The 23,036-nt window shown below is 37.8% G+C and overlaps 1 protein-coding gene across 4 annotated transcripts in view; it reads left to right on the top strand.

The window, feature by feature from the left end:
• The window catches only part of CTNNA2 (catenin alpha 2), a gene marked incomplete at both ends in the record, with an annotated part of 953,627 nt that extends 930,855 nt beyond the window's left edge, over nucleotides 1–22,772 (top strand). For 3 of the 4 annotated variants that reach the window (XM_084235606.1, XM_084235605.1, XM_084235604.1), the window contains one exon: nucleotides 22,485–22,772. In XM_084235606.1, the coding sequence (XP_084091732.1) occupies nucleotides 22,485–22,772 (288 nt within the window). Of the gene's footprint in view, nucleotides 1–19,204; nucleotides 19,322–22,484 lie in introns of all 4 variants that reach the window. The other variant, XM_084235603.1, reaches the window with a different exon arrangement.
• Between the last annotated feature and the right edge of the window lie 264 nt (nucleotides 22,773–23,036).

The following is a 23,036-nucleotide window of genomic DNA, read 5'->3' as shown; positions in this document are numbered from 1 at the left end:
CTTAGTCACATGTACAATTCAAACATTTTTGCATTTATAGCCATTATATTCACTGCATCCTGTGAAATTACATGGAGAAAAAAAAAACAAAAAGCAATTACTGTTATAGCCTATAATTATCAATACTAACAGAAATTTATATAACATGACATACATGGGCACTCCTGTGGAGAAAGACAAAGTTTAATGAAATACCCATAGAAGGGAGAAAATTAAAAGGTGAATTTAGAAAGTTAGGTTGGGGCTGGATGGCCAAGAAATTTTTCTGACCCATTTGGTTTTAATGAGTTTCTCAAAATGATCAGAGAATCATCTACCAGCCAAACACGGCAAGGTGTTGGGGGTACTGTTAGATTGCAGATCTTGGCTATGTTGCACTCTTGAGTATGTTCTTGGAGTCTAATTACCTACCCACCCCATCCCCCCACACTGCAAAGTTTCAGGATTCTGTAAGGCAACAAAACAGACTAATGAGTCTTTGTGTTTAAGGGAAAAGTTCCAGTAAAAAATTAAAATATTAAGGAAAAAATTGGAGAAGATAGGATTTAAAGATAATGTAAGAAATATCTTGAACAGAGTGGTTTAAATTGGTTAAGCATAAAAAAGAACTTTGTAAGAACGGTGGTTATTAAAGTATAAAGAATTACTAAGTAATGGTATTAAATGTCCTTGAAGGAAAGGCATGAGGCTATAAACAAGGAGCCATCGTTTGTCTAACCGTCATGTTCCAATACGGGAAGTTAATGAGATTTAGAGCTAAGTTGTTCTCCCGTACCCAAGTTGTGCCAAGAGAAGGGATGGAGGTAACAGTCCAGAGCATTGTATGTGTCTGGCTGGTATTCTTGGGTAAAGTTGTTTGGCTACTTTTTCATTAAGCACACTTCATTAAAGATAAATGTATTACCACTCCCCAATCAAGCTCTCATGCCAATACAGGGCCTGATCTATATGCTCTATGCTGGAAATTATGAATTTCATTTAGAAATACTATTTTTTTCATTATCCTTTCTTCATGGACAGCAGGTATTATCCTGTATCCATCAGTTTGTGTAGACAGTTATAGAAGAAGAGGGAGGCATTTTATAATTAAAACATGAGAATAAATGGAGGTCCGGAAGAAGAAGGGCCTCACATTATAGCAACAAGGGTCCCTTTTGGGTTTATAATCCAAATTGCCAGCATCTTTGGTATTTTTGAGTTTTTTTTTTTTTTCCTTTCAAAATCAGAAATGATAGGGAACCTTGTTTTACCTCCATCTTCATCTGTTTTGCAGATAATTGCAGTATCTTCTTTGCAGACATAGTGATAATCTCACACCACTGAGGCAGTTGACTGGAATGACAGCAGTGCCTGCCATTCATTGAGGAAAGTTAATCTGAAGATCTTTATTTAAAAAATTATTACACACATTTCCTACCCATGCCACATAGCTAGTTTTTACTATGACACTGAGCTAAGCAAACCTCACCTTGATTCTAAGATGATGTGTCAGGCAAAACTACCTCAAGGCTAGCATTTTATCTGAATAAAAGCTTATAGTAAGAAACCGAGGTTTTGATATCAGATCTGAAAATGAAAATGGTGAATACAATGTTTTCTAAAAAGGGAGATGTTTAAAATTATCAGCAAGGTATTAATGTTAGCTTTGAATTTGGAAAGCAACTCTGCTTTTACAATCTTGCTTGTATTGGCCAATGTTCTTTATTTCTCTGAGATTTAGCTTTGTTTTTTAAGTAGTAACACCACTTAAAGGTATGGTGGGACAATCACATGCAGTAAGTAACAGTTACTACAAATATTGGCTATGAGATATTGAGAACTTAATATGTAATCTTTCCTAGTCATCTAGTGGAGATGACACTGTCATCTCCACTGAAAATATTAGGTTACTTAAGGAAGTTACTTAAAATCTCAACCTCATTTTTCTCAGTTAGTTGCTGATATATTGTAGTATTTATGGGAATCCTCCTTTGATATATCCCATTGTTTTGTGTCCTCTATTTTTTCTGGAGTGAAAAATCAGTGTAATAACTCTTAATTATCTATCTCCCATTACTCTGTAGGCTCCATTAGGATGGAGAATGTGTTTGAATGATTATTTTTTCATGCTTATTTACACACTTACTACAATGGAAAAAGTGATGGCAAAGAAACTCATGTATTAAGTTTTTACACAGGAAAATTCCAATAAATGATTCTGAGGTCACATATTTATGCTATCATTCATTTATTCCTACTTAAAAAAAAAAGTGTTTTTCAAAGTGCATTGTTTACCTTAGGTTTGTGCCAGAAATCAAGTGAACACTTGTTTATCTAGTTAACTGGTAGACAAAGGGACTGATCTATCACCCCAAACCTTTCTTTTCTAGAGAAGTTCCAAAAGGGGAAATTTGTGGGGTTGGCCTCTTCAGAATAGAGTCACATAGTTTTCTCTTAATATTTTTAGAGTAGGCATCTTCCAGAATAGGTCACCATTGTTTAGGAAACTAAGGGTTAATCAAGGCCCAGTGAGCCTCTAGTATGTAGTTTGGGGAATATTAGCCAGGTGTAGATTTATCAGTGAACATGTCCTATCTGAGAAGCTCAGGAGGTCACCTGCTTATCTGTCACGTGAAAGCCTTTTCCCTCTCTTTGACACCCCAAGTTCCTAAGCACAGGATAAACATTCCTTATCTGGTCTGTGTTCTTTAGAATTTAGAACTATGAAAATTCTCCATATGTATGTTACTAAATTTTGACCCTTTCTCCTGAAAAAATGATTTCCTTAGTAATTTACTTTGTTAAATTTTCTGGTACATTAAGTAGACTTTATGGTATGGAAACAATTTCTTCTGAAAGAGCTGAATTCATCAAACTAATAATTTGTTTTAAACAGGAATTTAAGAAGGGGCCACAATGACATGGCTGTCATAGAAAATAGGTTTCATTTGCCTTCCTACATGAAGGTTATGATATATTAAAATGTTAATTATATTCAGATGTGAGATACTGCTTAAGTATATTAAATTAATGCCCAATAATAGTATTAATAGTTTGTATAAAACCATTCATATTTTACTTTATTTCAACCACACAGGATAAAACATCCAAATAGTTAACTTTAGATTTCCTACACGTAGCATGAATTATCAAGGCCTCAGACTCCTCCTAACTCTGTTATACTTTAACATGTGCCTTCTAGTCTCAAGTTCATTATTCAACTCAAAAGCCTGGTAACGTTCCATCTTTTCATTTTGCAAATGAAAAGAGGTACAAAGACACAGTGTATGCTCATAGGTGTGTTGCACCCTTTAAGATGATAGGCTTTTATCATATGAGGGATCTGAAAACACTAGGGAGTAGGAGATACGAGGTGATAGCTTTGCCTGTGTGTGTCCTAACTTAACACAAACAAATGCTGAATTTTCATACTGACTATAACCTTGAACAAATTGCTGGACTATCCTCAGATGAGAAAAATGTCAATGAGAATATCTATTCCATTGCATTGTTAGAATATGCTAATGTGCATAATATAGTTTAAATCGTGTCCCAGAATATAGACCTACTAAATAAGTGGTTGGCTACCTTTATTATGTATTCTCTTGTAAAAGATGATAGAGTACCTCATGATCAAAATGGCTATCATCATGTTTACCCCAATTGAAACATTGGACATACAATGAACAACGAACTAAGGAATCCTGTCATTGAGATTACATTTAGTTTTAATTGGGTGTCCTGGAGGAATCACTTACCGAGAGGTGGTAGTTCAAAATACAAAAGGGAATGTCCTCAACAGAGAATTGAAGAAGTGGTTTTCATATTTCAATCTATAGAAGAATCAAATGAAAATAGAATTAGTTAACAAATGGAAATGTAGATTCCAGAGCTCTGCCTTCGCAGTTCGGAACTCAGGTCTGAGAAGACATCAGGGATATTCCTAAAACACACGATTCATAGATCACGCTCTGAAAAATACTGGTGTAGGAAAGAAAGAGAGGAGAGCCCTTTGGGCTCTGGTGAGAGCTTCCCCAGACTTAGTCAGTTTCAATCCTTTTGTAGGGTTTTTTTTTTTTTTTTTTTTTTTTTTTTTTTTTTTGGCTTGTTCAGCCTAGCTTTGCCTGGACAAGTCTTAGTTGTGAAGGATTTATTCTGGTTGCCCACTGTGGGGGATTTAGCAACATCTCCGGCTTCTCCCCACTAGGCACTTACAGCAACCTCCCTTCCCCAGTAGTGATGACCAAATGTGACATTTCCACATGCATCCTGGGGTAGGGGACACAATTATCTGGTTGAGAACTGTAGTTACAGTTGAAATCTTGACCTTTTACCTAGAACATAGATACCATTTGAAATGGAGCCTTTTTCTTCCCATTGGAAGGGTGGAAAATGACAGACACAATGGTTCCAGATCAGATTCATCTTGGCAAATGCCCATTCCCAGGCATTAGGCTGTGAATGTTCACTTTTCTACAAGGAAGACTCCTAAGAATCCATCAGTCATCTGGCCATAATCATCAGGCACATTTTAAAGATTTTCATCTCTCTTCTTGGTTACCCCGGCCATATCTTTTTTTATTTTATTATTATTATTTTTTTTTTTTGTGGGACCCTTGCCGGTGGCTGGGGATCGAACTGGCACTATAGAGGCTGCAGGCAGCCTCCCCAGAGCTCAACCACTGCGCCACCAGGGGAGGCCCTCCAGCCGTATCTTTCTATCTTATAGAAGCAGGCATGCCTGCTTTCAAAAAGGAATTTAAGGACTTTGGAGAAAATATTTATAGTTTAAACAAGGTAGAATGACTTCAATTTAGGCTTTTTACAAACAAAAGTATTGAGGGTAAAAATTCAGCTGTTTCTATAGCACTTTGTAAAAAACAAACCTTACTACATATTTAGCTGTCTTCTATGTATATTTTTTAATCCTTATATGATGAAACAACAAGTATATTTTTTAAAAGTAAGAAAAAGGCAAAGAGATTCTCTTAAAAAACACTCTATGGCTAGTGGTCTCCTTGAGATTCAAATTACTTATATGGGGTTATCCTAACTTTTTTGATTAACTCCATATTGCTGAAATTAGTACTGGTGGTAAACTCTTAAAACCAAGCAGGTAGCAGGTAGAAATTGAATATGATTCATAACCTATCATTTTTTAAAGAAAGTTGGAAAGGTTTAATAGGTAGTGACTCTGATATAACAGATTTTTTCTAAGTTGTAGGTTTGGTATATTGAAAAATTTTCCTTGGTATTTTTTAGTATACAAGTTAAAGAAATGATGGGCTTTACATCTTTTAATAAATAGGGAAGTGATTTAACTTAGTCAACAACTAGATTCATAGGGACTCCACCTTGAGAAACGTTGATCTTAATATTAAATGCAATTTTTATTTGGGGTAAGGTACTGTATCAGACTCTCTCCAGCTCTTTAATGTTTCTTTGTTCACTGGTTAAAAGTTGTTTTCTCTGAAGTTCATGAAGTGTTTCTTTTTTCAAAGAAGTTTTCCAATTTCAAAGATTTGAGATTTTATTTCACAAGAACCATTAATATTTTTTCCTATGATTTTCAGCAATACTGTTATGCATTTCCAGCCTTTTGAGAATACTTTCTCCTTTAATCTATGATTTTTAAGTTTTCCTGTACAACTCAACCTCTTTTGTGAGGGAACAGATAATATGTTGTCCAGCCATAGATGTTCTTTGTTAGACTAAAGAAATAGGTTGAAGGCAGCCCTCTGGTGCTTTTTTCTGCCCTGTTTTTCCTATAGTACAGTCACTGCAGGAGCAAACAGGGGCAAACAGAATAAGGTTCCAAAGCAGGCCAATCCTCACAGGTATTTACTTACGTGAGGGAGCACTCTGTCTTCTCTGCTGACCCATTTTAAATGCCCTTTCTTATTTTACTCAAAAATAATTAGCTGTAGTTTGTGTGTCGATGCTGTGTACCTAGGAACAGAAGTCATGAAATCCAATTCTTGGTTCTATCATATTACCTAGCAAGTTTCTTCTCTTAAAGCCTCACATTTCTCATCTGTGGTTGTTTTGCTTTTTTGAGTGGGATGGGGATTAAATAATATAACATGTTAGAAAGAGCTCAGTGGTTGGGATGCTTATGTACACTGAATATAAAAATTATTCAAAGTAAGTTAACCCAATACAGAGAAATATACTCATCAATTTTTATTGGTAGGATAATCTTATAGGTCAATTTATGAGGCAGCTAATGTTGAGAATCTGTCAGTCAACTGACTATACACTGGAGCTATGTACTCCAACCCCAACATGGGAATATGTGATATTAGTCTTTGGAGAACATGTCCAGGAAAGGCCAGGAGGTAATGACTCAAATAGTCAAAATCTAGCTCCAGGAGAAAAAAAAAAAAAAAAAAAAGAGAACCACAAAGACTTTGAAAACAAAGTAGCAAATAAGTAGCAAATTCCTTAATTCTTGCAAGTAATTGAACTAAAATCACCAAAAACAGCTCCAGGAAAGGTGCTGGCTGCTCATGTTACAAGAATGGTTTTACCTGTGGTCTTTGGGTGACAACCTTCATTGCTTTTTGAGCTGGACTCCACAGCTAGTCCTTAGGATCCAAGAGCAGGTCCTGTAATCTATTTCTTTGAATTAATCCAATTATTTTGAATTGGGAAAATTAAATGGGCATGACCCCTAGTCATGCCCAGTCAGGTGGGTAAACAAAGCATACTTTCTTCTGGAAGTACCTTGTTCTGATCTTGCTAGGGCTTATAGTGTCCTCACACTACCTGGGCAGCACTTATTGGAATACCCTTCCCTGTTCCAAGGTGATCCAATAAATTATAATGAAGATTCTAAAAGGACTCCCCAAAGATACCCAGAGTTTATATACTAATATTTTACAGTGGTATACCTGTTTAAAGATTTTTAAGTCTCCTTGGACCCCAGAATAACTTATGACAATATATTAGTAGCCTCAATTTATAGTTAAATAGAAGCATGGAAACACTCAGTAACTGGCATAGTCAAGATTAAAACTACTTTCTCATGTTTTGTGTACTGCAAGGACACTGCTGGTCCCTGCACCCCTATAGACTAGTAGTTGAACATGAAATACAGACAATGTTGTGACTCAGCATGTATAGATGATGGCTATAGTCAATATATGTTAAGAACTGTGAGTTGATTTCATAGCATATCACTGTACCCAGTAAAAGGTTGTGTTGTAGAAATTTAGAATAAAAATGTTAATGGTTATAGTGTTTGGACAAATTGGAAGGTGGTATGTGGTGGCTAAGAGGGAAAATTAGAAATATTTTATTAATTCTTTGAATAAGTAAAGGGTTTGTCCCTGCTGATTTTCTATATCATATGTCCTGTGAATCATGATGGTAAGATTGGAGGTAGTTGCGACTTTTCTGTTGTGACTTAAGGAAATTCATCCTATGATGAATAATTTGTCACATGATTGTCAGTTGTGAGCAGTTAAAATACATCACCACTCATGATTAGTGCCAGATAAATGGCTCAAAGTACCAGTAATATATTGTTCGATCAGGAAGAGCGTATGTTGGGTTTACCAGTCAAGGAAGACCTTATGCCATGCATCCCAGTGAACTGAAATAGGGTCCTACTAGACAGAAATTTTGCGAAATCAACTTCACCAAAAAGTTAAATGTTTTATCTATTTCAGTGTCCTCAGATGCAAAAAACCGATAGTATCAGATCTACCAAACACCTCACAGATGCTGCTGCAATTAACAGGGGAGATGTTTTTTTTTTTTTTTTTTTTTAATAGAGGCATGTTTTATTTATTTGTTTGTTTGTTTGTTTTGTTTTGTTTATACATGCACTGGATACAGTCAGAAGCACGGAAGGGTGAGAGAATTCACCAGAGACAGAGCGGGGAGCAGAGCAGGCAGGAGGACCGAAGCACACTGCTGAGGGGAGCAGCGGGCGGCAGGAGAGGTCTGCGGGCCATGTGGGACCCTCCTCCAGTGGCCGGGGAGCAGCCGGGGATCGAACTGGAGCCGCGGAGGCCGTGGGCAACTTCGCAACCCAGCGCTCAACCACTGCGCCACTGGGGAGGCCCCAGGGGAGATGGTTTTTAAGGAAAGCTAGTATTTTAGACAAATCTATAAACACAAATTCATTAGAGATCATTAGATTTATGTTATAGTTTGACTACAGTTTCCTTTTCCTATTATATATTCCTACCAATATTATTAAATGGGCATGACCAGTTTTTAGTGCGTATTCTACCTTGGAGGAATGAACAGGTAGAAGGTATTAGAGAGTTGGGTACTGTACTGGGATTTGTGCCCAAGTTTTATGTATTTGGATAAGCCTTGTTCTCTCATATCTTTATCCATAAAGTTGCAGTCATTCAACAGCATTCAGCAAGTATTTATACATGCTCCACATGGTGTGTTTGGTGTGGGAGATAATAAACCCAGGAAGGAAATATTTGTTCTTATTTATTGATGTATAAAAAATATTCAAACATAGAAAGACAGCAAACTGTAGGGTTAAGGCTGGAAATGTAGTTGCAATTTGAAGGGGAAGTTTTTATCAACATACTGATAGTTCACTAAAAACAGGTAGAGGTGAGGAACTAAGCTCTGTAACTATCTGGGGAAAGATCATTGTAGGCCAGGAAAAATATAAGCACAAAGACACTGAATTGTAGGCATAATTAGTCTGTCTGAACAACAGCCAGGTGCCAGTATTTAGGAGTGAACAACAGAAATCAGAGCTAATGAGTACTAGGTTATACGACCTTGAAGACACTACTCTGATAGCTTTGGGTTTTACTCAGAATGAGCTGGTAAACCACAGGACAATGTTGAGAAGAAAGGTGACATTGAATTAAATTAACAGGATCGATCATTCTAGCTCCTGTTTAATAGAAGATTAAAGGGGAAAATACTGTTTTGCAGGAGGTTCTGATGGCTTCGCCAGAGCAGTGACAGTAAAGAAAGTAAGAGGAAGTCAAACAATGACTATTTTAAAGATGCTGTTTGCAGAAAGATGGGCTGGATGCTCTGTCAGAGAGGACAAGGTGTAACACAAGACCCTGGGTTTTTCACATAAGTAAAATGTTGGAATATATTGCTAAGAGTTGAGATAAAGACTTGGAAAAACAGGTTTGAGGGAGAGGTGGAGTTCTTGACCATCTCTGGATTGTGGGGAAGAGTCAAAGACAGTCAGTCTTCAGAAGCTTAGATTGTTCTCTTTTTGTGATATCATGAAAGATCCTAAAATGTGGTACCTTTAACTTAAAGACGTAGTGATGTAAGCTAAAGATCAAAATGTCTACCTAAAGCTGACAGTGTACAGAGTTATCTTTTGGAAATTGCTTGAAAATGTGATAAAATTGATAGTGAGTTTACATCTCAGTATGAAATGCAGTGATGAGAAAGAACAAGATTTGGAGGGTATCATTCTATGTCTACGCAAATGTTTCAACATAGGCAGAAGAATGTGTTCAGTTATAAAAAGCCATGGATCAACTGCTCAAATTTCATACTAATTTAATTAAAATTGCTGATTTTAAACCATGCATTATACCTAAGACCTCTTATGAACCCTTGAATAATGATATCCAATCCGTCTTGTCTTCTCATTTCTGTAATGAGTTGAAGCTAAAGAGGTTAGTGTAGTGAATTATTTTATATAGTTACATATGTATCTAACATCACTTCAGATTTGTGCATTATATTTAAATCATTCTTTATGAATTATGTGAGGAGAAAATTAGGAGGAAGAAATGAGATTAATATACTACTCTGAAAGCAATTAATATAGGTGACATGAATCAAAGTATGGTCTAAGGGGATCATGGGAGAGATTAGAAGGCCCGTGGTGGTATTACCATTTGGTGGTTTCACCTTCATTTTCAAGCTGTCTCTTAAGAATGATACTGAGATGCTGTCTAGGAATAGTAGAATAAAGGACTGTTATTAAGTGGGTGTGCCTGTTAAAGGTACCAATGAAGAAATGGCAGAAATTGCAACATACAGCAACCATTTCACTAGCTTCATTCTGGAAGAGCGTCAGAGCTCTGACAAGTATGAGTTTCTTATGGTTGATCACTGGTTTTATTGTACCTGTCCTACTTCTATCTGCTGGACTTTCCATGACATAGCCCAATTCCTTAGATGTTGAATTTTAATCATCTTGAATTTGTTCTGTAGGTCTATTTGGCCCTTTCAGTTAATATGAGCATAGTAGTGCTAAAGGCAGTGATACTGGTATGCAGAGATTCTGGAAAACTGGTTGGATGAGACATAAAAAACCCTTAAAGAACATGTAGATTCAGGACTGAATCCATTGGTGAATTTAGAGGAAGAGATAAGAGAATATGGGCTAATCTTACCTGGAAATGGCAGATGCTAAATTTGATGGCTCAGTATGGAACTAAAGATTAAAATTATCCCACTCTGTAAAAAAAAAAAAAAAAAAAAAAAAAGAAATTGAAGTCATTAGTAGACCAAGCTAGGAAACCCAGATACTTGTGTTTTGATGGAGATGAAGGACAGGGCTTCAGAGGTTGATCTTAACTGATGGACCTTCCTTGACGAAAGACATTCCATTTTATGAGGTAGCTAGGGCTCTCAACTGGGTTTTGACAATAATGTAAGAGTTGGGTAAGTTAAGATGTTTCACTTGCCAGATAATCAGTTTCTTCTTACGTAAGAAATACCTAGGTACTATCTTAACTAAAAGGACAGTTCAAATTTTTTGAAATTTTGTGCCCTGTAAGAGTTGGGTAAAATTATTTTGATGACTCTTAAGTTATTTAAATATTGCCTTCCCTCTGTCTGCTACTACACTTTCTAACATTAATCTTTCTTCATCTTTAAGCAAACTTACAGACCACCCCCCAGAGGGCATTAAAGTGGGACACCCCAATGTTTTCTTGCACTGAATCTTGAACCTTTCCTTTCCTCCATCTAAAGAATTCAGTAGTCCTAGAAAAGATATACATCTTTTGGTGTTATTTTCCCCTTCTGAACATGTCCAAGTCTTTATCCCTTAGACATTAGCAATGTAATATCTAGCTATTGAAATCAAGTTAAGTTGGTGGGAGCTTAAAGAGAAGCTGAGATGGGGTGTAAGACCTTGAAAGGAGAATGCAAAGAGGAGAAATATAGTTTTAAATGTTTTAAAGTCCTTTTTGAACTAAAATGTGATGTAAGGAAATACTATCTACAGTAGTAATAAGATTTGTTAAAGACCTACAGTGTGCCAGGCACTCAACTTTAAGGACATTATCTCATTTCATGCTTAATAATCTTTGAAAGTGATTTTTTATTTTTCCTTTAAAAATAAGAAATTTGGGCCTCCCTGGTGGTGCAGCGGTTGAGCGCTGGGTTGCGAAGCTGCCCGCAGCCTCTGCATTGCTGGTTCAATCCCCAGCTGCCAGGCGAGGGTCCCACATGGCCCGCAGACCTCTCCTGCCGCCCGCTGCTCCCCTCAGCAGTATATTCTTTGTTAGTCTGCCTGTTCTGTTCCCTGCTCTGGTTCTGGTGAATTCTCTCACCCTCCCGGGCTTCTGACTGTACCCAGTGCTTGTATAAATAAATAAAAATAAATCTTAAAAAAAAGGGAAACTCCACAGAGCTGTGTGGAGATTTCTGGACCTACTAAACATAGAGCTTCCATATGATCCAGCAATTCCACTCCTAGGTATTTACCCAAAGGACACAGAAACATCAATTCCAAAGAACACCTGCACCCCTATGTTTATAGCAGCACTATTTACAATAGCTAAGCTTTGGAAACAGCCCAAATTCCCAAAAATAGATGACTGGATCAAGAAGATGTGGTACATATATACCATGGAATATTACTCAGCATTCAAAAAAGATAAACACATGCAATTTGCAGCAACATGGATGGCGCTGGAAGGGATCATGCTCAGCGAAATAAGCCAAAAAGAAAAAGAAAAATACCGGATGGTCTCACTCATAGCAGGAATCTAGAAAACTTAAATAAGGGACCAGGAAAATGAATAACTATAAGAAAGTGAAAATCAAAATCAACAAAAAACTATGAACCAGAGACACTTTTAGGGGGGCGGGGGCGGGAGGGGAGGGATTGGGGTCAGAAGGGGGGGGCTGCAATTGTATGGGGAATATAAAAATAAAATTTATTATTTAAAAAAAAAAAGGGAAACTCAAAAAAAAAATAAGGAATTTGAGGTAAAGGTAGGTTAAACTCCTGAAGATAGCACAGTGAGTGATTTTCAGTCCAATCAAAGTTTGAACTCAAACTTGGAGTCCAGAGACCAGGACATCACTATGGGAGAGGAAAGAGTAATAGTTCTAGCAACAGAGGTTTCAGCCATTTCCACACACCTGATGAGAGGAGCATTGACTGTATGGGAATTTAATTTCCTCAGTATAGGAATAAAGTACCATAATGACATGATTCCTAGTGGTTGACTTTGAAGAGAAGTGAAAAGATGGCAAATAATTCTAGAGACTTCATATTAGGCTTACTTTCCAGGCCCTGTCCTCCAACAAGCAGCCCCTAAACCGCATGTTTTTTGACATTTGTGGGCTATTTTTCATTCAATAGTCACATGGTGGAACCATTTCATAAGGTGAAACAAAACCCTTATCATCCATACAGTTAGGCACCTCTGGTTGTGGGGTTTCCATTAGAGGCTTTTGTGATCTAGCGTGGGGTTCTGGATAATGGCTTGTCTTAGATTTGTCTCCCAGTAATGATGATACTGCTTAGCTAGAAAAAAAGAGCACTAGATCCAGGGTGATGATACTCTGCTAGCTGAGTCCTATAGAGTAGGTAAAACAGGAGCCTTAGCCTTTTGAAGAGTTGTTACAAGGTATGAACCACACCTGAAATGTACCAATGCTATGATCAGAGATGACAGGATGAACAGTCTGTCACAGTATGTGACATGTGACAAATTACTACCCAGGAGTATCCCAAGTATGGGGGGGGGGGTACCTGAAGAATGGCATTTCTGCTCCTGTTGGATTTATGCCCTTGTGGTTCTGTTATTATGTGGGGACAACCCAGAGCAGGCATCTAGGCCAGGGGCTCCTGAAGTATGGGAAAAGAGAGGGTATTGGGAGAAAGAAATACAGGAAAAGGAGAAGTAGAGACATGGGGAATGTGAACAGAGGTGTATGTTTCTGACTTTCCAAGGACCAACACTTCTTAGCACTCCCACCTTTCCTTACAATGCCAAGGTTACCAAGAATGCCTTGCTTTGGGTTGAGCAAAACTGTTTTGCCTTTAATGGTGAGAAAAAAAAATGGCTGTAAGCCATATTTAGGAAATTTGTTGACTGTAATTAAGCCTTCATGGGAGTCCCCAAGGTTTACTTACCTATAATTGAAAAAATGCAAATGAAGACAGTTAATCAGTGGACTGGCTGACTACGAAGCACTACTACCTACCTAAATGAATTAAAAAGGAAGACACAAATCTGTCCAGTTGAGAAAGTTATCTGAAAGCCAATTGGTAAATTCCTCAGCAATGCTGTGGAGATTTCTTTTCTTTAGCCTGACTAGATTGCATGTTTCACTGCAAAGGCCTTTGCCAACTTAATCTTGATCCATTACATACAGATTTCCTAACAACTGGCCTTCAGTGTTGGTAGAGCACTAGCTAACTCCATGGCATCACTCAAGTAAGCCCTGCAGAAAAGTTAACAAACCTCTTATCTTCCTTTGTGTCTTGATTGATCCACTACTTACAGTTGTGAAACATTTGCTTTTCAAGATTCTATAATCAAATGGGAATTCACCAGGGAGTAAACCAACTCCAGAAGTGTTATCCCACAATAGCTTTGCTACCAGTTACCATGGATTGGTATAGGTTCTAATAGTAACAGCTTGAATTCATTTTTTTCTTTTAGAAAAATTCACAGCAAACCCGTGATAGTCATTTTCACTCCAGATACCATACTTGTTGATATGTGTACCTGAGTTTTATCACCTAATTTAAAATCAGTCCCTAGACACTTTGCATTTCTAATACCTACGACTTATGCTTAATGATTTCATTAATTAGCAACACTTACTGTTGTCAGTACAAAAAAGCACATTGTGTCCGTAATAATTAGCTATGGGAACTAAAGAGTAAATGTAGCATCATTTATATATGTGTATGTGTGTGTGTGTGTATTTGTCAGTAGCCTAGTGGGTAATTATGAAAACAAAATGCATTAAACAAGTTAATTTAAGTAAGGTTATGGTAGAGGATTTATTATTTATAAACCATGTCAAGTTGTGTCTTGGAAATTCTGTCAAATTGTGACCTCTTAGAGGAGGGCAGTAAAGAACTTTCCTTTTCCATCCCATTGAGCTGATTCTGAGAAAGCAAAATGCCATGATCGATTAATAATGTCTGACATGGACACCATATAAACAAATGGCAAATGGATGTCCTATGCTCACCACGATCACTGTCTTAACAGGAAGGAATGCAGCTTCTCTAGCTTACTTCATTGGTGATGTTTGATGAGGAATAGCAAGTCAATAGAACACTGAAATGGCTTGCCACAAAGAAATTCTTTCTGGCAAGCATGTAAACATTCATAAAATACAGAAAGATGTAATTTGGCTAAACCTTTTCACCATTCTTTGTTTGCTTGAATTATGACTATGTATTTGCTAGAGTTTTTAAAAAGTGTTACTGATATGGACTCTGGGAAAAGTAGGCAGATATTTCAAATGTCTCACAGTTCCTAAGAGATCAAATATCTCTTCAAAGCATCATGGATTTTTTTAACATGAAATGTTCTTGACAGATAATAGGCTTCATTTCTCTGAGTTTCTAACCCCCCATTCATTAACAGCAAGGCTGACTGGTAGCAAAGTCTTTTTTAACCCCTGCACATAATTTGTGATGCCTTTTGGGGAAATAACTGCTTACATATAAATAAATGACCAGCTCCAGTGGAAAAATTCTAGCTTTCTTAATGCATTTGTTTTCAATCTGTTCTTTCATCACAAATTCCAATCCTTAAAACACTATCCCAAGTCTGACTATTATATGACCATCATTAAAACACTGCCTGTTTTTTATGTTAACCACTAAATTATTCCCACCAAAAGATTTTGCAAGGGGCTAAACTGGATTCGGTCCTTACTTATGGAAACATTTTAGCATTGTCAAACTCATTAGCACTATTAGCTTTGACTTCAGATAATTAAAATAAAATAGCCTAGGCCCAAAAGGCACTGCATTCCCTTTGTAGGGACTTCTAATCATTTTAAGCTACAGTTTCCCTTGGTATCTGAAAGTGGAACACTGCTATTTAGTATGATTTGATAGGTTATTAGGGGTTCAGGGATGCTCAAAAATTTCTTCATATAAATTAATGGTAATAGAAATTCTAGACCCCCTCCCCCAAAATCTGTTATACCAATAGGATTGTCATACTTTCAGATACTAGAGGAAATGTGTAATCAGGTAAAATCTTTAGGTTATTTTAGTCTATGAAGCTTAGCCAGTAGTCCCATGGTACCTGCATTGTTTTTAACCCAAAGACAATTTCCCTTGTACTTGGGATTCCCATAAATTGCTATTTTATGATATATTATTTCTTAGTAATTGTCAGTTCTTTTGGAAATAGATTCACTTCCAGTTTGTATGTCTAGTTCTACATACATATTTTAAATGGATTAATGTATGATACTTAATGAAGTCCTAATTCTCTCAGTAATTATATGCCAAGCCCTAAAAATTAACATCCAAAGATATCGCCATGTCCTTTGTAGTTAATCTAGAGGGTTTTCCTCACCCCTTTTATATAGTTTGCACTTTGGACAATGCTATGTTTTTTGTGTTTTTCTTTTATTGCTGCTTGTCCCTAGAAAGTTCATTATTATCAAGAGTAAAGGATTGCTAATTAACAGACCAGGAAGTTGCCTTGACTGTCAGGGGCATAATTAAGATGTTTTTCAGTGTTATGTTTTAGATTATGAAGCACATTGATTTTTGATCTTGAAAGTACAATGCTAAGAAATTTTTTAGTAAATTTATTGGGCTTTTGACCTAGGGGAAAAAAAGGAAGGATTTACTATTTAAGCATTCTATTAAGTCCTCTAAAAAACAGAATATAAGGAATATGGAGGGAAGAAATTAGATGGTAGCAAATTATATACCTACTATATGTAGAACTGCTCATAAAACCACCAAGAAGGCCTAATATAAACAATATTAGGCCTAATATTTTGCTGTTCAAGTTTCACACCCTCATTCTCAACTATCCTTTCGACAGTTGCATGTAACACAGAAACCTTAAATCTATATGTTCAAAGTTAAAGTCAATAATGGAATACCTCTGCTAGCCTCTACTTCTATCATTTCAATTGAGAACATTACTAGCTAGGAATCTGAAAATTGTCCTCTTCCTCATTCTGATCTAGTCACCAATAACCACCTGTTTCATCCATTAGAGTATAGATACCATGAAGCTTTATTTTCTACCATATTCCTACCTGGTTCAAGGCAGACCCCAGTCTGTTCCTTTAGCCCCTTACACCCACTAAAGCAGTAAACCTTGTAGCTTTATGTCTGTTTGTATGTAATACTTAAGCACAGTGGTTGGCGTCAAATAGATACACATGGGAATCTGAAGAAATACTTGGATGAATAAATGTTTAGTTAGAAGGAGGGAAGGACATCCTGAAAGGGAAGGAGTAATGAGAATTCAGCATTTCAAGACATGTACTTGCACTTGAAAGTCTGGTTGAGTCATGCAATCCCACTTTTGTCCGATTCTGCTTCGTTCTACTGAAACTGAACACCCCTTGTAGTATATACCCCATGTTAATGAAACCGTATGAAACTACAGGGTTACATGGAGATTTCTGAAGCCTCATGTTGTAAGTTGTCAGAGTCATTGTAAGTACTTTTCATGACAATCTTTTTAGCTCTGCCATAAGGTAATAAGCAGCGCAACTTTCAGTTAGTGGAAATCACCATTCAGGAAAGTCTCTCCTTAGTATGTCCCTTCATTTAAAATATAAAATGAAGGGCCTCCCCGGTGGCGCAGCAGTTGAGCGCTGGGTTGCGAAGCTGCCCGCAGCCTCTGCAGCACCGGTTCAATCCCCGGCTGCTCCCCGGCCACGGGAGGAGGGTCCCACATGTCGCGCAGACCTCTCCTGCCGCCCGCTGCTCCCCTCAGCAGTGTACTTCGGTCCTTCTGCCTGCTCTGCTCCCCGCTCTGGCTCTGGTGAATTCTCTCACCCTCCCGCGCTTCTGACTGTACGCAGTGCTTATATAAATAAATAAAAATAAAACTTAAAAAAAATAAAATAAAATATAAAATGAAGATGGTGTAGGGAAAGAGAAATCTTACTAGAAGCTGATTTGGGTTAAGAAGAGAGTGGTAACAGAGGCAGAAAGTGTCAGAAAAACACTATGTAAGTGGTTTAAAGACAGCTCTCACACCCTTATTTGCTTTTCACGGACTGTAATAGAACAAGATGTGAGGAAACATCTGTTGCCATTTTAAAATAGTACTTTGATATTTTAAAAGAATAGTGACAGAATTAGGAGAGCCTAATTTCTGTTGTTAGGGACAGCAGACACCTATGAAATGGAAGAGGGAGAGTTCGTCTAGCACTGCTTCATAGCTCTTTGGGCTGTGAATTTATCTGTCATGCATGGCTGGGAAAGGAATGTGGAGCAGTGGCTAGCACGTGGGCTGTGGAGTTAGGCTGCCTGAGTTTAAATCTTGGTTTTACTGCTGACTTATAGTGTGATGTTGTACAAACTGTATGACCCTTCTCAGTCCAAACTGAACATAATAGCAGCATCTGTCTTAGGGATGGCAATGGTGTTGAATGAGACAAAGGAGGCTAGTGTTGTGGAGTGTTTCACCTATGCTTTGAGAAAAGGATAAGTATATGGAAATAAGTAATAATAGGGAAAAAGACTGGGAGTGAGTCCACAGACTGGCTCATGGTTATCAGCTAAATAAATAGACTATTAAAGATAAAGTTGGAAGCCAATTTTAGACTGGATATAGGAACTTGTGGGATATGCAATAGGAACTGATAGGGTTTTAAACAGAAAAAGATGCAAGCCTCTTTCTGCTGAAAAGTCCAGGACATGTATGCACAGCAGTGTGAGGAATGACTGAGATATGGTCCACTTGAGGCCATTACAAAAGAAGACCATCCAGATAAACCCTTAGAACAGTACGGTAGCTGAATCCTGCCTGAATGTAAAACCAGCCCTTACAGCTATGTGATAAATGTATTTCAGAGAAAATGAGCAAGTTCACAACCTTCAGAGGTCAGATTCCAGGCCAGAAAGGACAGGAAATAGCTGAGCACTGGGCAGGCACATATTTGAGTTACAATGTCTAGTTGGAAAAAAAAAATTCAGGCTCTGAGGATAAGAATAAACATCACAGACCGGGTGAGGTGGAATCTCTCAGTAGACTTATGTTTACAGGAGGTAACCAAATTTAGAGGGACAGACTTCTAGTCTGGACAAAGTTAATCGTTTCAGGGACATTATGAATGACAGTCACTGCAAAGCAAGACCCCAAAGACAAGAGGCTGCTCACAGGAGATACAGTGTGGCGGTTCAGATGGGAAGACTTCTGAATGTTGGCCCCAATCCTACTTTGCCGGTAACCGCAGTGGCAAGTTACTCTACTTCTTGAAGCTTCAGCTTCCTCCCTGTAAAATCTGGGTAGTAACAGTTCCTACATCAAGGATTTTTGAAGCTTAAATCTTGCAGTTTAATTGAAAGAACTAAGGCAAGTCTAGGCACCCAGTCAGCACTCAATGTTGATTACTATTAGAATTGTTTTTATACATTTACATATCCTCTTAGAAAATGCCATACTTACAGTATATGTTCAAAATAGAATGCGGTTGTGTCAAATTTTCCTAAACCTTTTATTAAAACACTTGCCACTAGAAAACATGGTGTCAGTGCCATTTTGGATAAACATATAGGAAACCCAATTTAGAAGACAGAAAATTCTGATTATCTACTTTAATGACAGCATAGAGAGCAAATGACAAAATTTGTCTTTAGGGAACTCAAGATTTTCTAAAACATCAAGTTTCATATGAATAATTTTCAATTGGGCTTATTGATAGTAATGTTTGTTCAGGTTAGGTGGTCAGGCCCCTTACTTGATATTGCCTCAAAGTCAGTATCTACTCTGCCAGGTGGCTTGAATGCAATCAATAGGTTTTATATTTCAGAACCATCTCATACCTGACCTTGTATTAGGTTTATTCACAGGATTCCTACATCAGGCTGGGAGAGCAAATGGGTTCTGAAGAAGAGACAGGCTATCATCTTTTTGCTGCAGAGTTAGACACCATCTATCTGAAAATGGAATCTGTGGTAAAAATCTCCAAATTTATTTGTAACCTAGCTCTTTGGATCCACTCATGTCTCCCAAGATTTGCTTTTGGGGGACCATTTAATAATATATTAGATACTTTTTATCTTATTCTACTTCTACTAATCCTGTTGCCTCAAAGCAAATCGACAAAACTGCCCCTCATATAATTTAATTTTATTCTGTCTTTAGCCATATCCTTTAGCCATAGATAATAGAATTGACTAACTTTTAGGAACATTATTCATTTCTGAAACCTGACAGACTTATAGGGACAGTCAATTGGCCAAGGGGAATGATATCTAGCCTCTAAAGAAACAAACATTTTGCTATTTCCCCTCTTTCCCTCATTATTTATGTACTTCTACCTGGGGGTATTATGGGAAAAATAAAAAAAAGTGAAATTCAGTCAGTTAACTTGCTCTGATGTTACCAAACTTGTCCTGAAATCATTGGGTGAAACAAATCTTTTAGACAGTCTTTGGGTTTCATTAATCCAGTGGCTCTCAAACTTTGGCATGCTCAGAATCCCCTGGGTTGCACGTTTGATTCATAGTTTGCGATTGGCTTGAGAATCCATTCTAACAAGTTCCCAGGTGATGCTGATACTGCTGGTTCTTAGACCTGACTTTGAGAATCACTGCAATCATTGGTGCTTGGCTTCTCTTAACATGAATAATCCAGAATTTACCTTTCCTTAGCAAGTTGTTAAAAATGTATGTTGCATAAACTATTATGGAGTAAGGTGTTATATTGGTGTATGTGCACTTTGTGCTGTGTAATTGAAGTGGTAAAGCAAGCAGTTACTCTGTCCATGTGGTTGATTTAATTTAAAAAGCAGTTATACTTTTACTGTTTCATAACATTTATTCACAAATCTAATTTTCTATATTATTGTGGGGTCACAGTAATACTAACCTGAAACCTATCTTTTTTTTTTTAATGAGTAAAAAATTTGTATTGAGTTATTGCAAAAAAAAAAAATCATAGACAGCATCTTCCATTGTTTTCCCCAATGATCTGACTGTATAGGGTTTTTCTTTGGTGGTAGAAAAGAGCTCACATAGAATTTTCTCTAGCACAACATAATTTAGGGTTAATAAAGGATATGGAGCAGAGAACAGTCAGAGTATTAGCATCCCTGTGGCCTTAGATGTAACTTCTGATATCCCCAGTCATTGTTTGGGACATGTTGTGGTCACATGACAAGTGGGTGCACATCACATTAAGGAGCTATGGTGTTTGGGGTCTCTCATCACAGACACTACTAATCACCTCACACATAGACGGTCACATGCATAACCCACAGTTCCCAATGCAAGATGGCCAGCAATTACCAGGCATATGATAAAGCATCTCAAAAATCTAGGAAGAACATTAACGAAAAACAGTCCTGGATCCTTTCTGTTAACCACAGTGGATGGTTCCTTAGTTGATATGAGAAGTTTGATGATCAAACATTCTAAGTCTGGAGTAATATTTAAAGCTCACCTATTAATTTTTTCACTAGGTCACATGCAGTTTCCCTACTGGAAGTGGGTTGGAAAATGCATTTTTTAAATTTTCCAGTTTCTAGGGCCCAGGGAGTAAAGAAAGAAATAGGTTGAAACAAATGTTGAATAGTCTTGTGTGACATACAATATCCATGATCATGCCTCACTGGTGAAAAGTAGAAAATAGATAACCTAAAAACCCTGACCTCAGAGTCTGGGATGAGCTACTCTATTTTAACTCGTCACAGCATTTTTAATTTTTTTGAAAGTTTTTTTTTTTTTTTATTTTTGCGGCGAGGAACTGGGGTGCACACCAGTTCTTCTGGGGGTTGAGAGAATTCACCAGAAGAATGAGGGGCAGTGGGTGAGACAGGAGAGGTCTGCTGTGCCAGGGATCAAACTCAGATCATAGCATTTTTAAAGCTGTGAAACCTACTAGAACACCAGCATGCTCACAGGCAATGTCTACCTCATAGATTAATAGGAATACCTACTAAGTTATTCAGTGTTTGGCACATAGTGAAAAAAAAATTTTTTTTGGATACAGGATTATCACCAAATGGTCTCTGGCCTACAAGAAATGATACAATTCTTGTGATTTTTATAGGAGGTATAATCAAGATCTGGGAAGAATTAAATGTATACTCATGTGCAATAAACACCTGGTAAAAGCCAGAACACCTATGGGTGCGTTCCTCTGCTTAGCTCCCTCATCCCTACCAGTGCCAAGCTTAGGACCAAAAAGCTGTTATAGAGCAACCCCGATATTAAACGGGTTCCTGGCTGTGGGTCCTCACCTGCGCTTTAAAGGGACTTATGAATACTCTACTACAGACACACGCAAAAGGGTTAATAAAAGGTTTATTTACAAGAGAAAAAGAAATAAGGAAAATATACAACTCAGGGAGAAAATAGGGAAATAAAGTCTTTAATGCGTCCTACCCGATCCGACGACCTGGAAACCCAAAGTCACTCTCAGAGCTGGCCGGACGCTGTGAGCTGGCGGAGAGCCAAAAATGGAGGACCCCAAAGCCCACGTGTCTGCCTTTTGTATCCACCTGGCTGCTTAACCCCACCCTCAGGTCCCAGCCACCTTCCCTTTGGTGGTGATGGGATTTGGAGTTTCCAGTGTCTTTGGCTTTGACCTGGGGTGGGGGTGGAGTCCACAAAGCCTATATGGAATTTGCTTTGGGACAGCCTTTTCCCCCTAACAAAACGAGATGTGATCAATGCTTTTTCCATTGGAAAAGCCTGAAAATTGAGACACAACCTCCTCCAACTTTTTGTTCTTTAGTGCCTGCCAAGTACATTTCAAACATTTAAGTAAGTGTCACTCTTACCAATCAGCCTAATAGGATAACATATTCCATTTCAGAAAACTCGTGACCTTGGTATTTTTACATGCTACAAAAAGGGCTTTGTATTTAGAGGAATTGGGAACTTAGCCAGCTATGCCTCATAAGGTATCTTTTATTTTTCCTTTTCAACTTGGAATTACGCATAGAAGATGAGTGGCTATTTTCTGGCCTATCCACCTTTGTTATTATTTGCTCCTTTATGGCGATATTCTTGCACAATATTGATTTGACTATGAAACTGCACGACCTCTTGTGAATGCTGTGTTGTGCCTTGAACTAACCCAAGTCTATCACGTTCTTCTCCCCTGCTCTAGCTGGACAGTGCCACCTCGCTCATCCAGGCAGCGAAAAACCTGATGAATGCTGTTGTCCTGACAGTCAAAGCCTCCTATGTGGCCTCAACCAAATACCAGAAGGTCTATGGGACAGCAGCTGTCAACTCACCAGTGGTATCGTGGAAGATGAAGGCTCCAGAAAAGAAGCCTCTTGTGAAGAGAGAAAAGCCTGAAGAATTCCAGACGCGAGTTAGACGAGGTTCTCAGAAAAAACACATTTCACCTGTACAGGCTTTAAGTGAATTCAAAGCAATGGATTCCTTTTAGGACATAGGCTTTTAACAAGAAAGCTTTTGTTTTCTTTTTCCTTTACTTTTTATTCCATTTTGTATGCATACCTGCCGACTCATATGCCTCTGGCATGGGGAATTAAGGAAGCAGTGTCTGTTTGCATGTAAGATGAGATGTGATCAACTCCTGATCCATCTGCAGCTTGAGGAGGGGACAGGGATTCCTGTCCTGTGGTGAGACAGAGCTGTCCTTTGCAACATTCTCATAAAATTGGGCAAAGAGTTCGCATTGCAATGTTTG

Source organism: Talpa europaea, assembly GCF_964194135.1.
Source record: "Talpa europaea genome assembly, chromosome: 6".
Taxonomy (NCBI): Eukaryota; Metazoa; Chordata; class Mammalia; order Eulipotyphla; family Talpidae; genus Talpa; species Talpa europaea.
The sequence above is the reverse complement of the archived record's forward strand: the minus strand, read 5'-3'. Positions and strand labels throughout refer to the sequence as shown.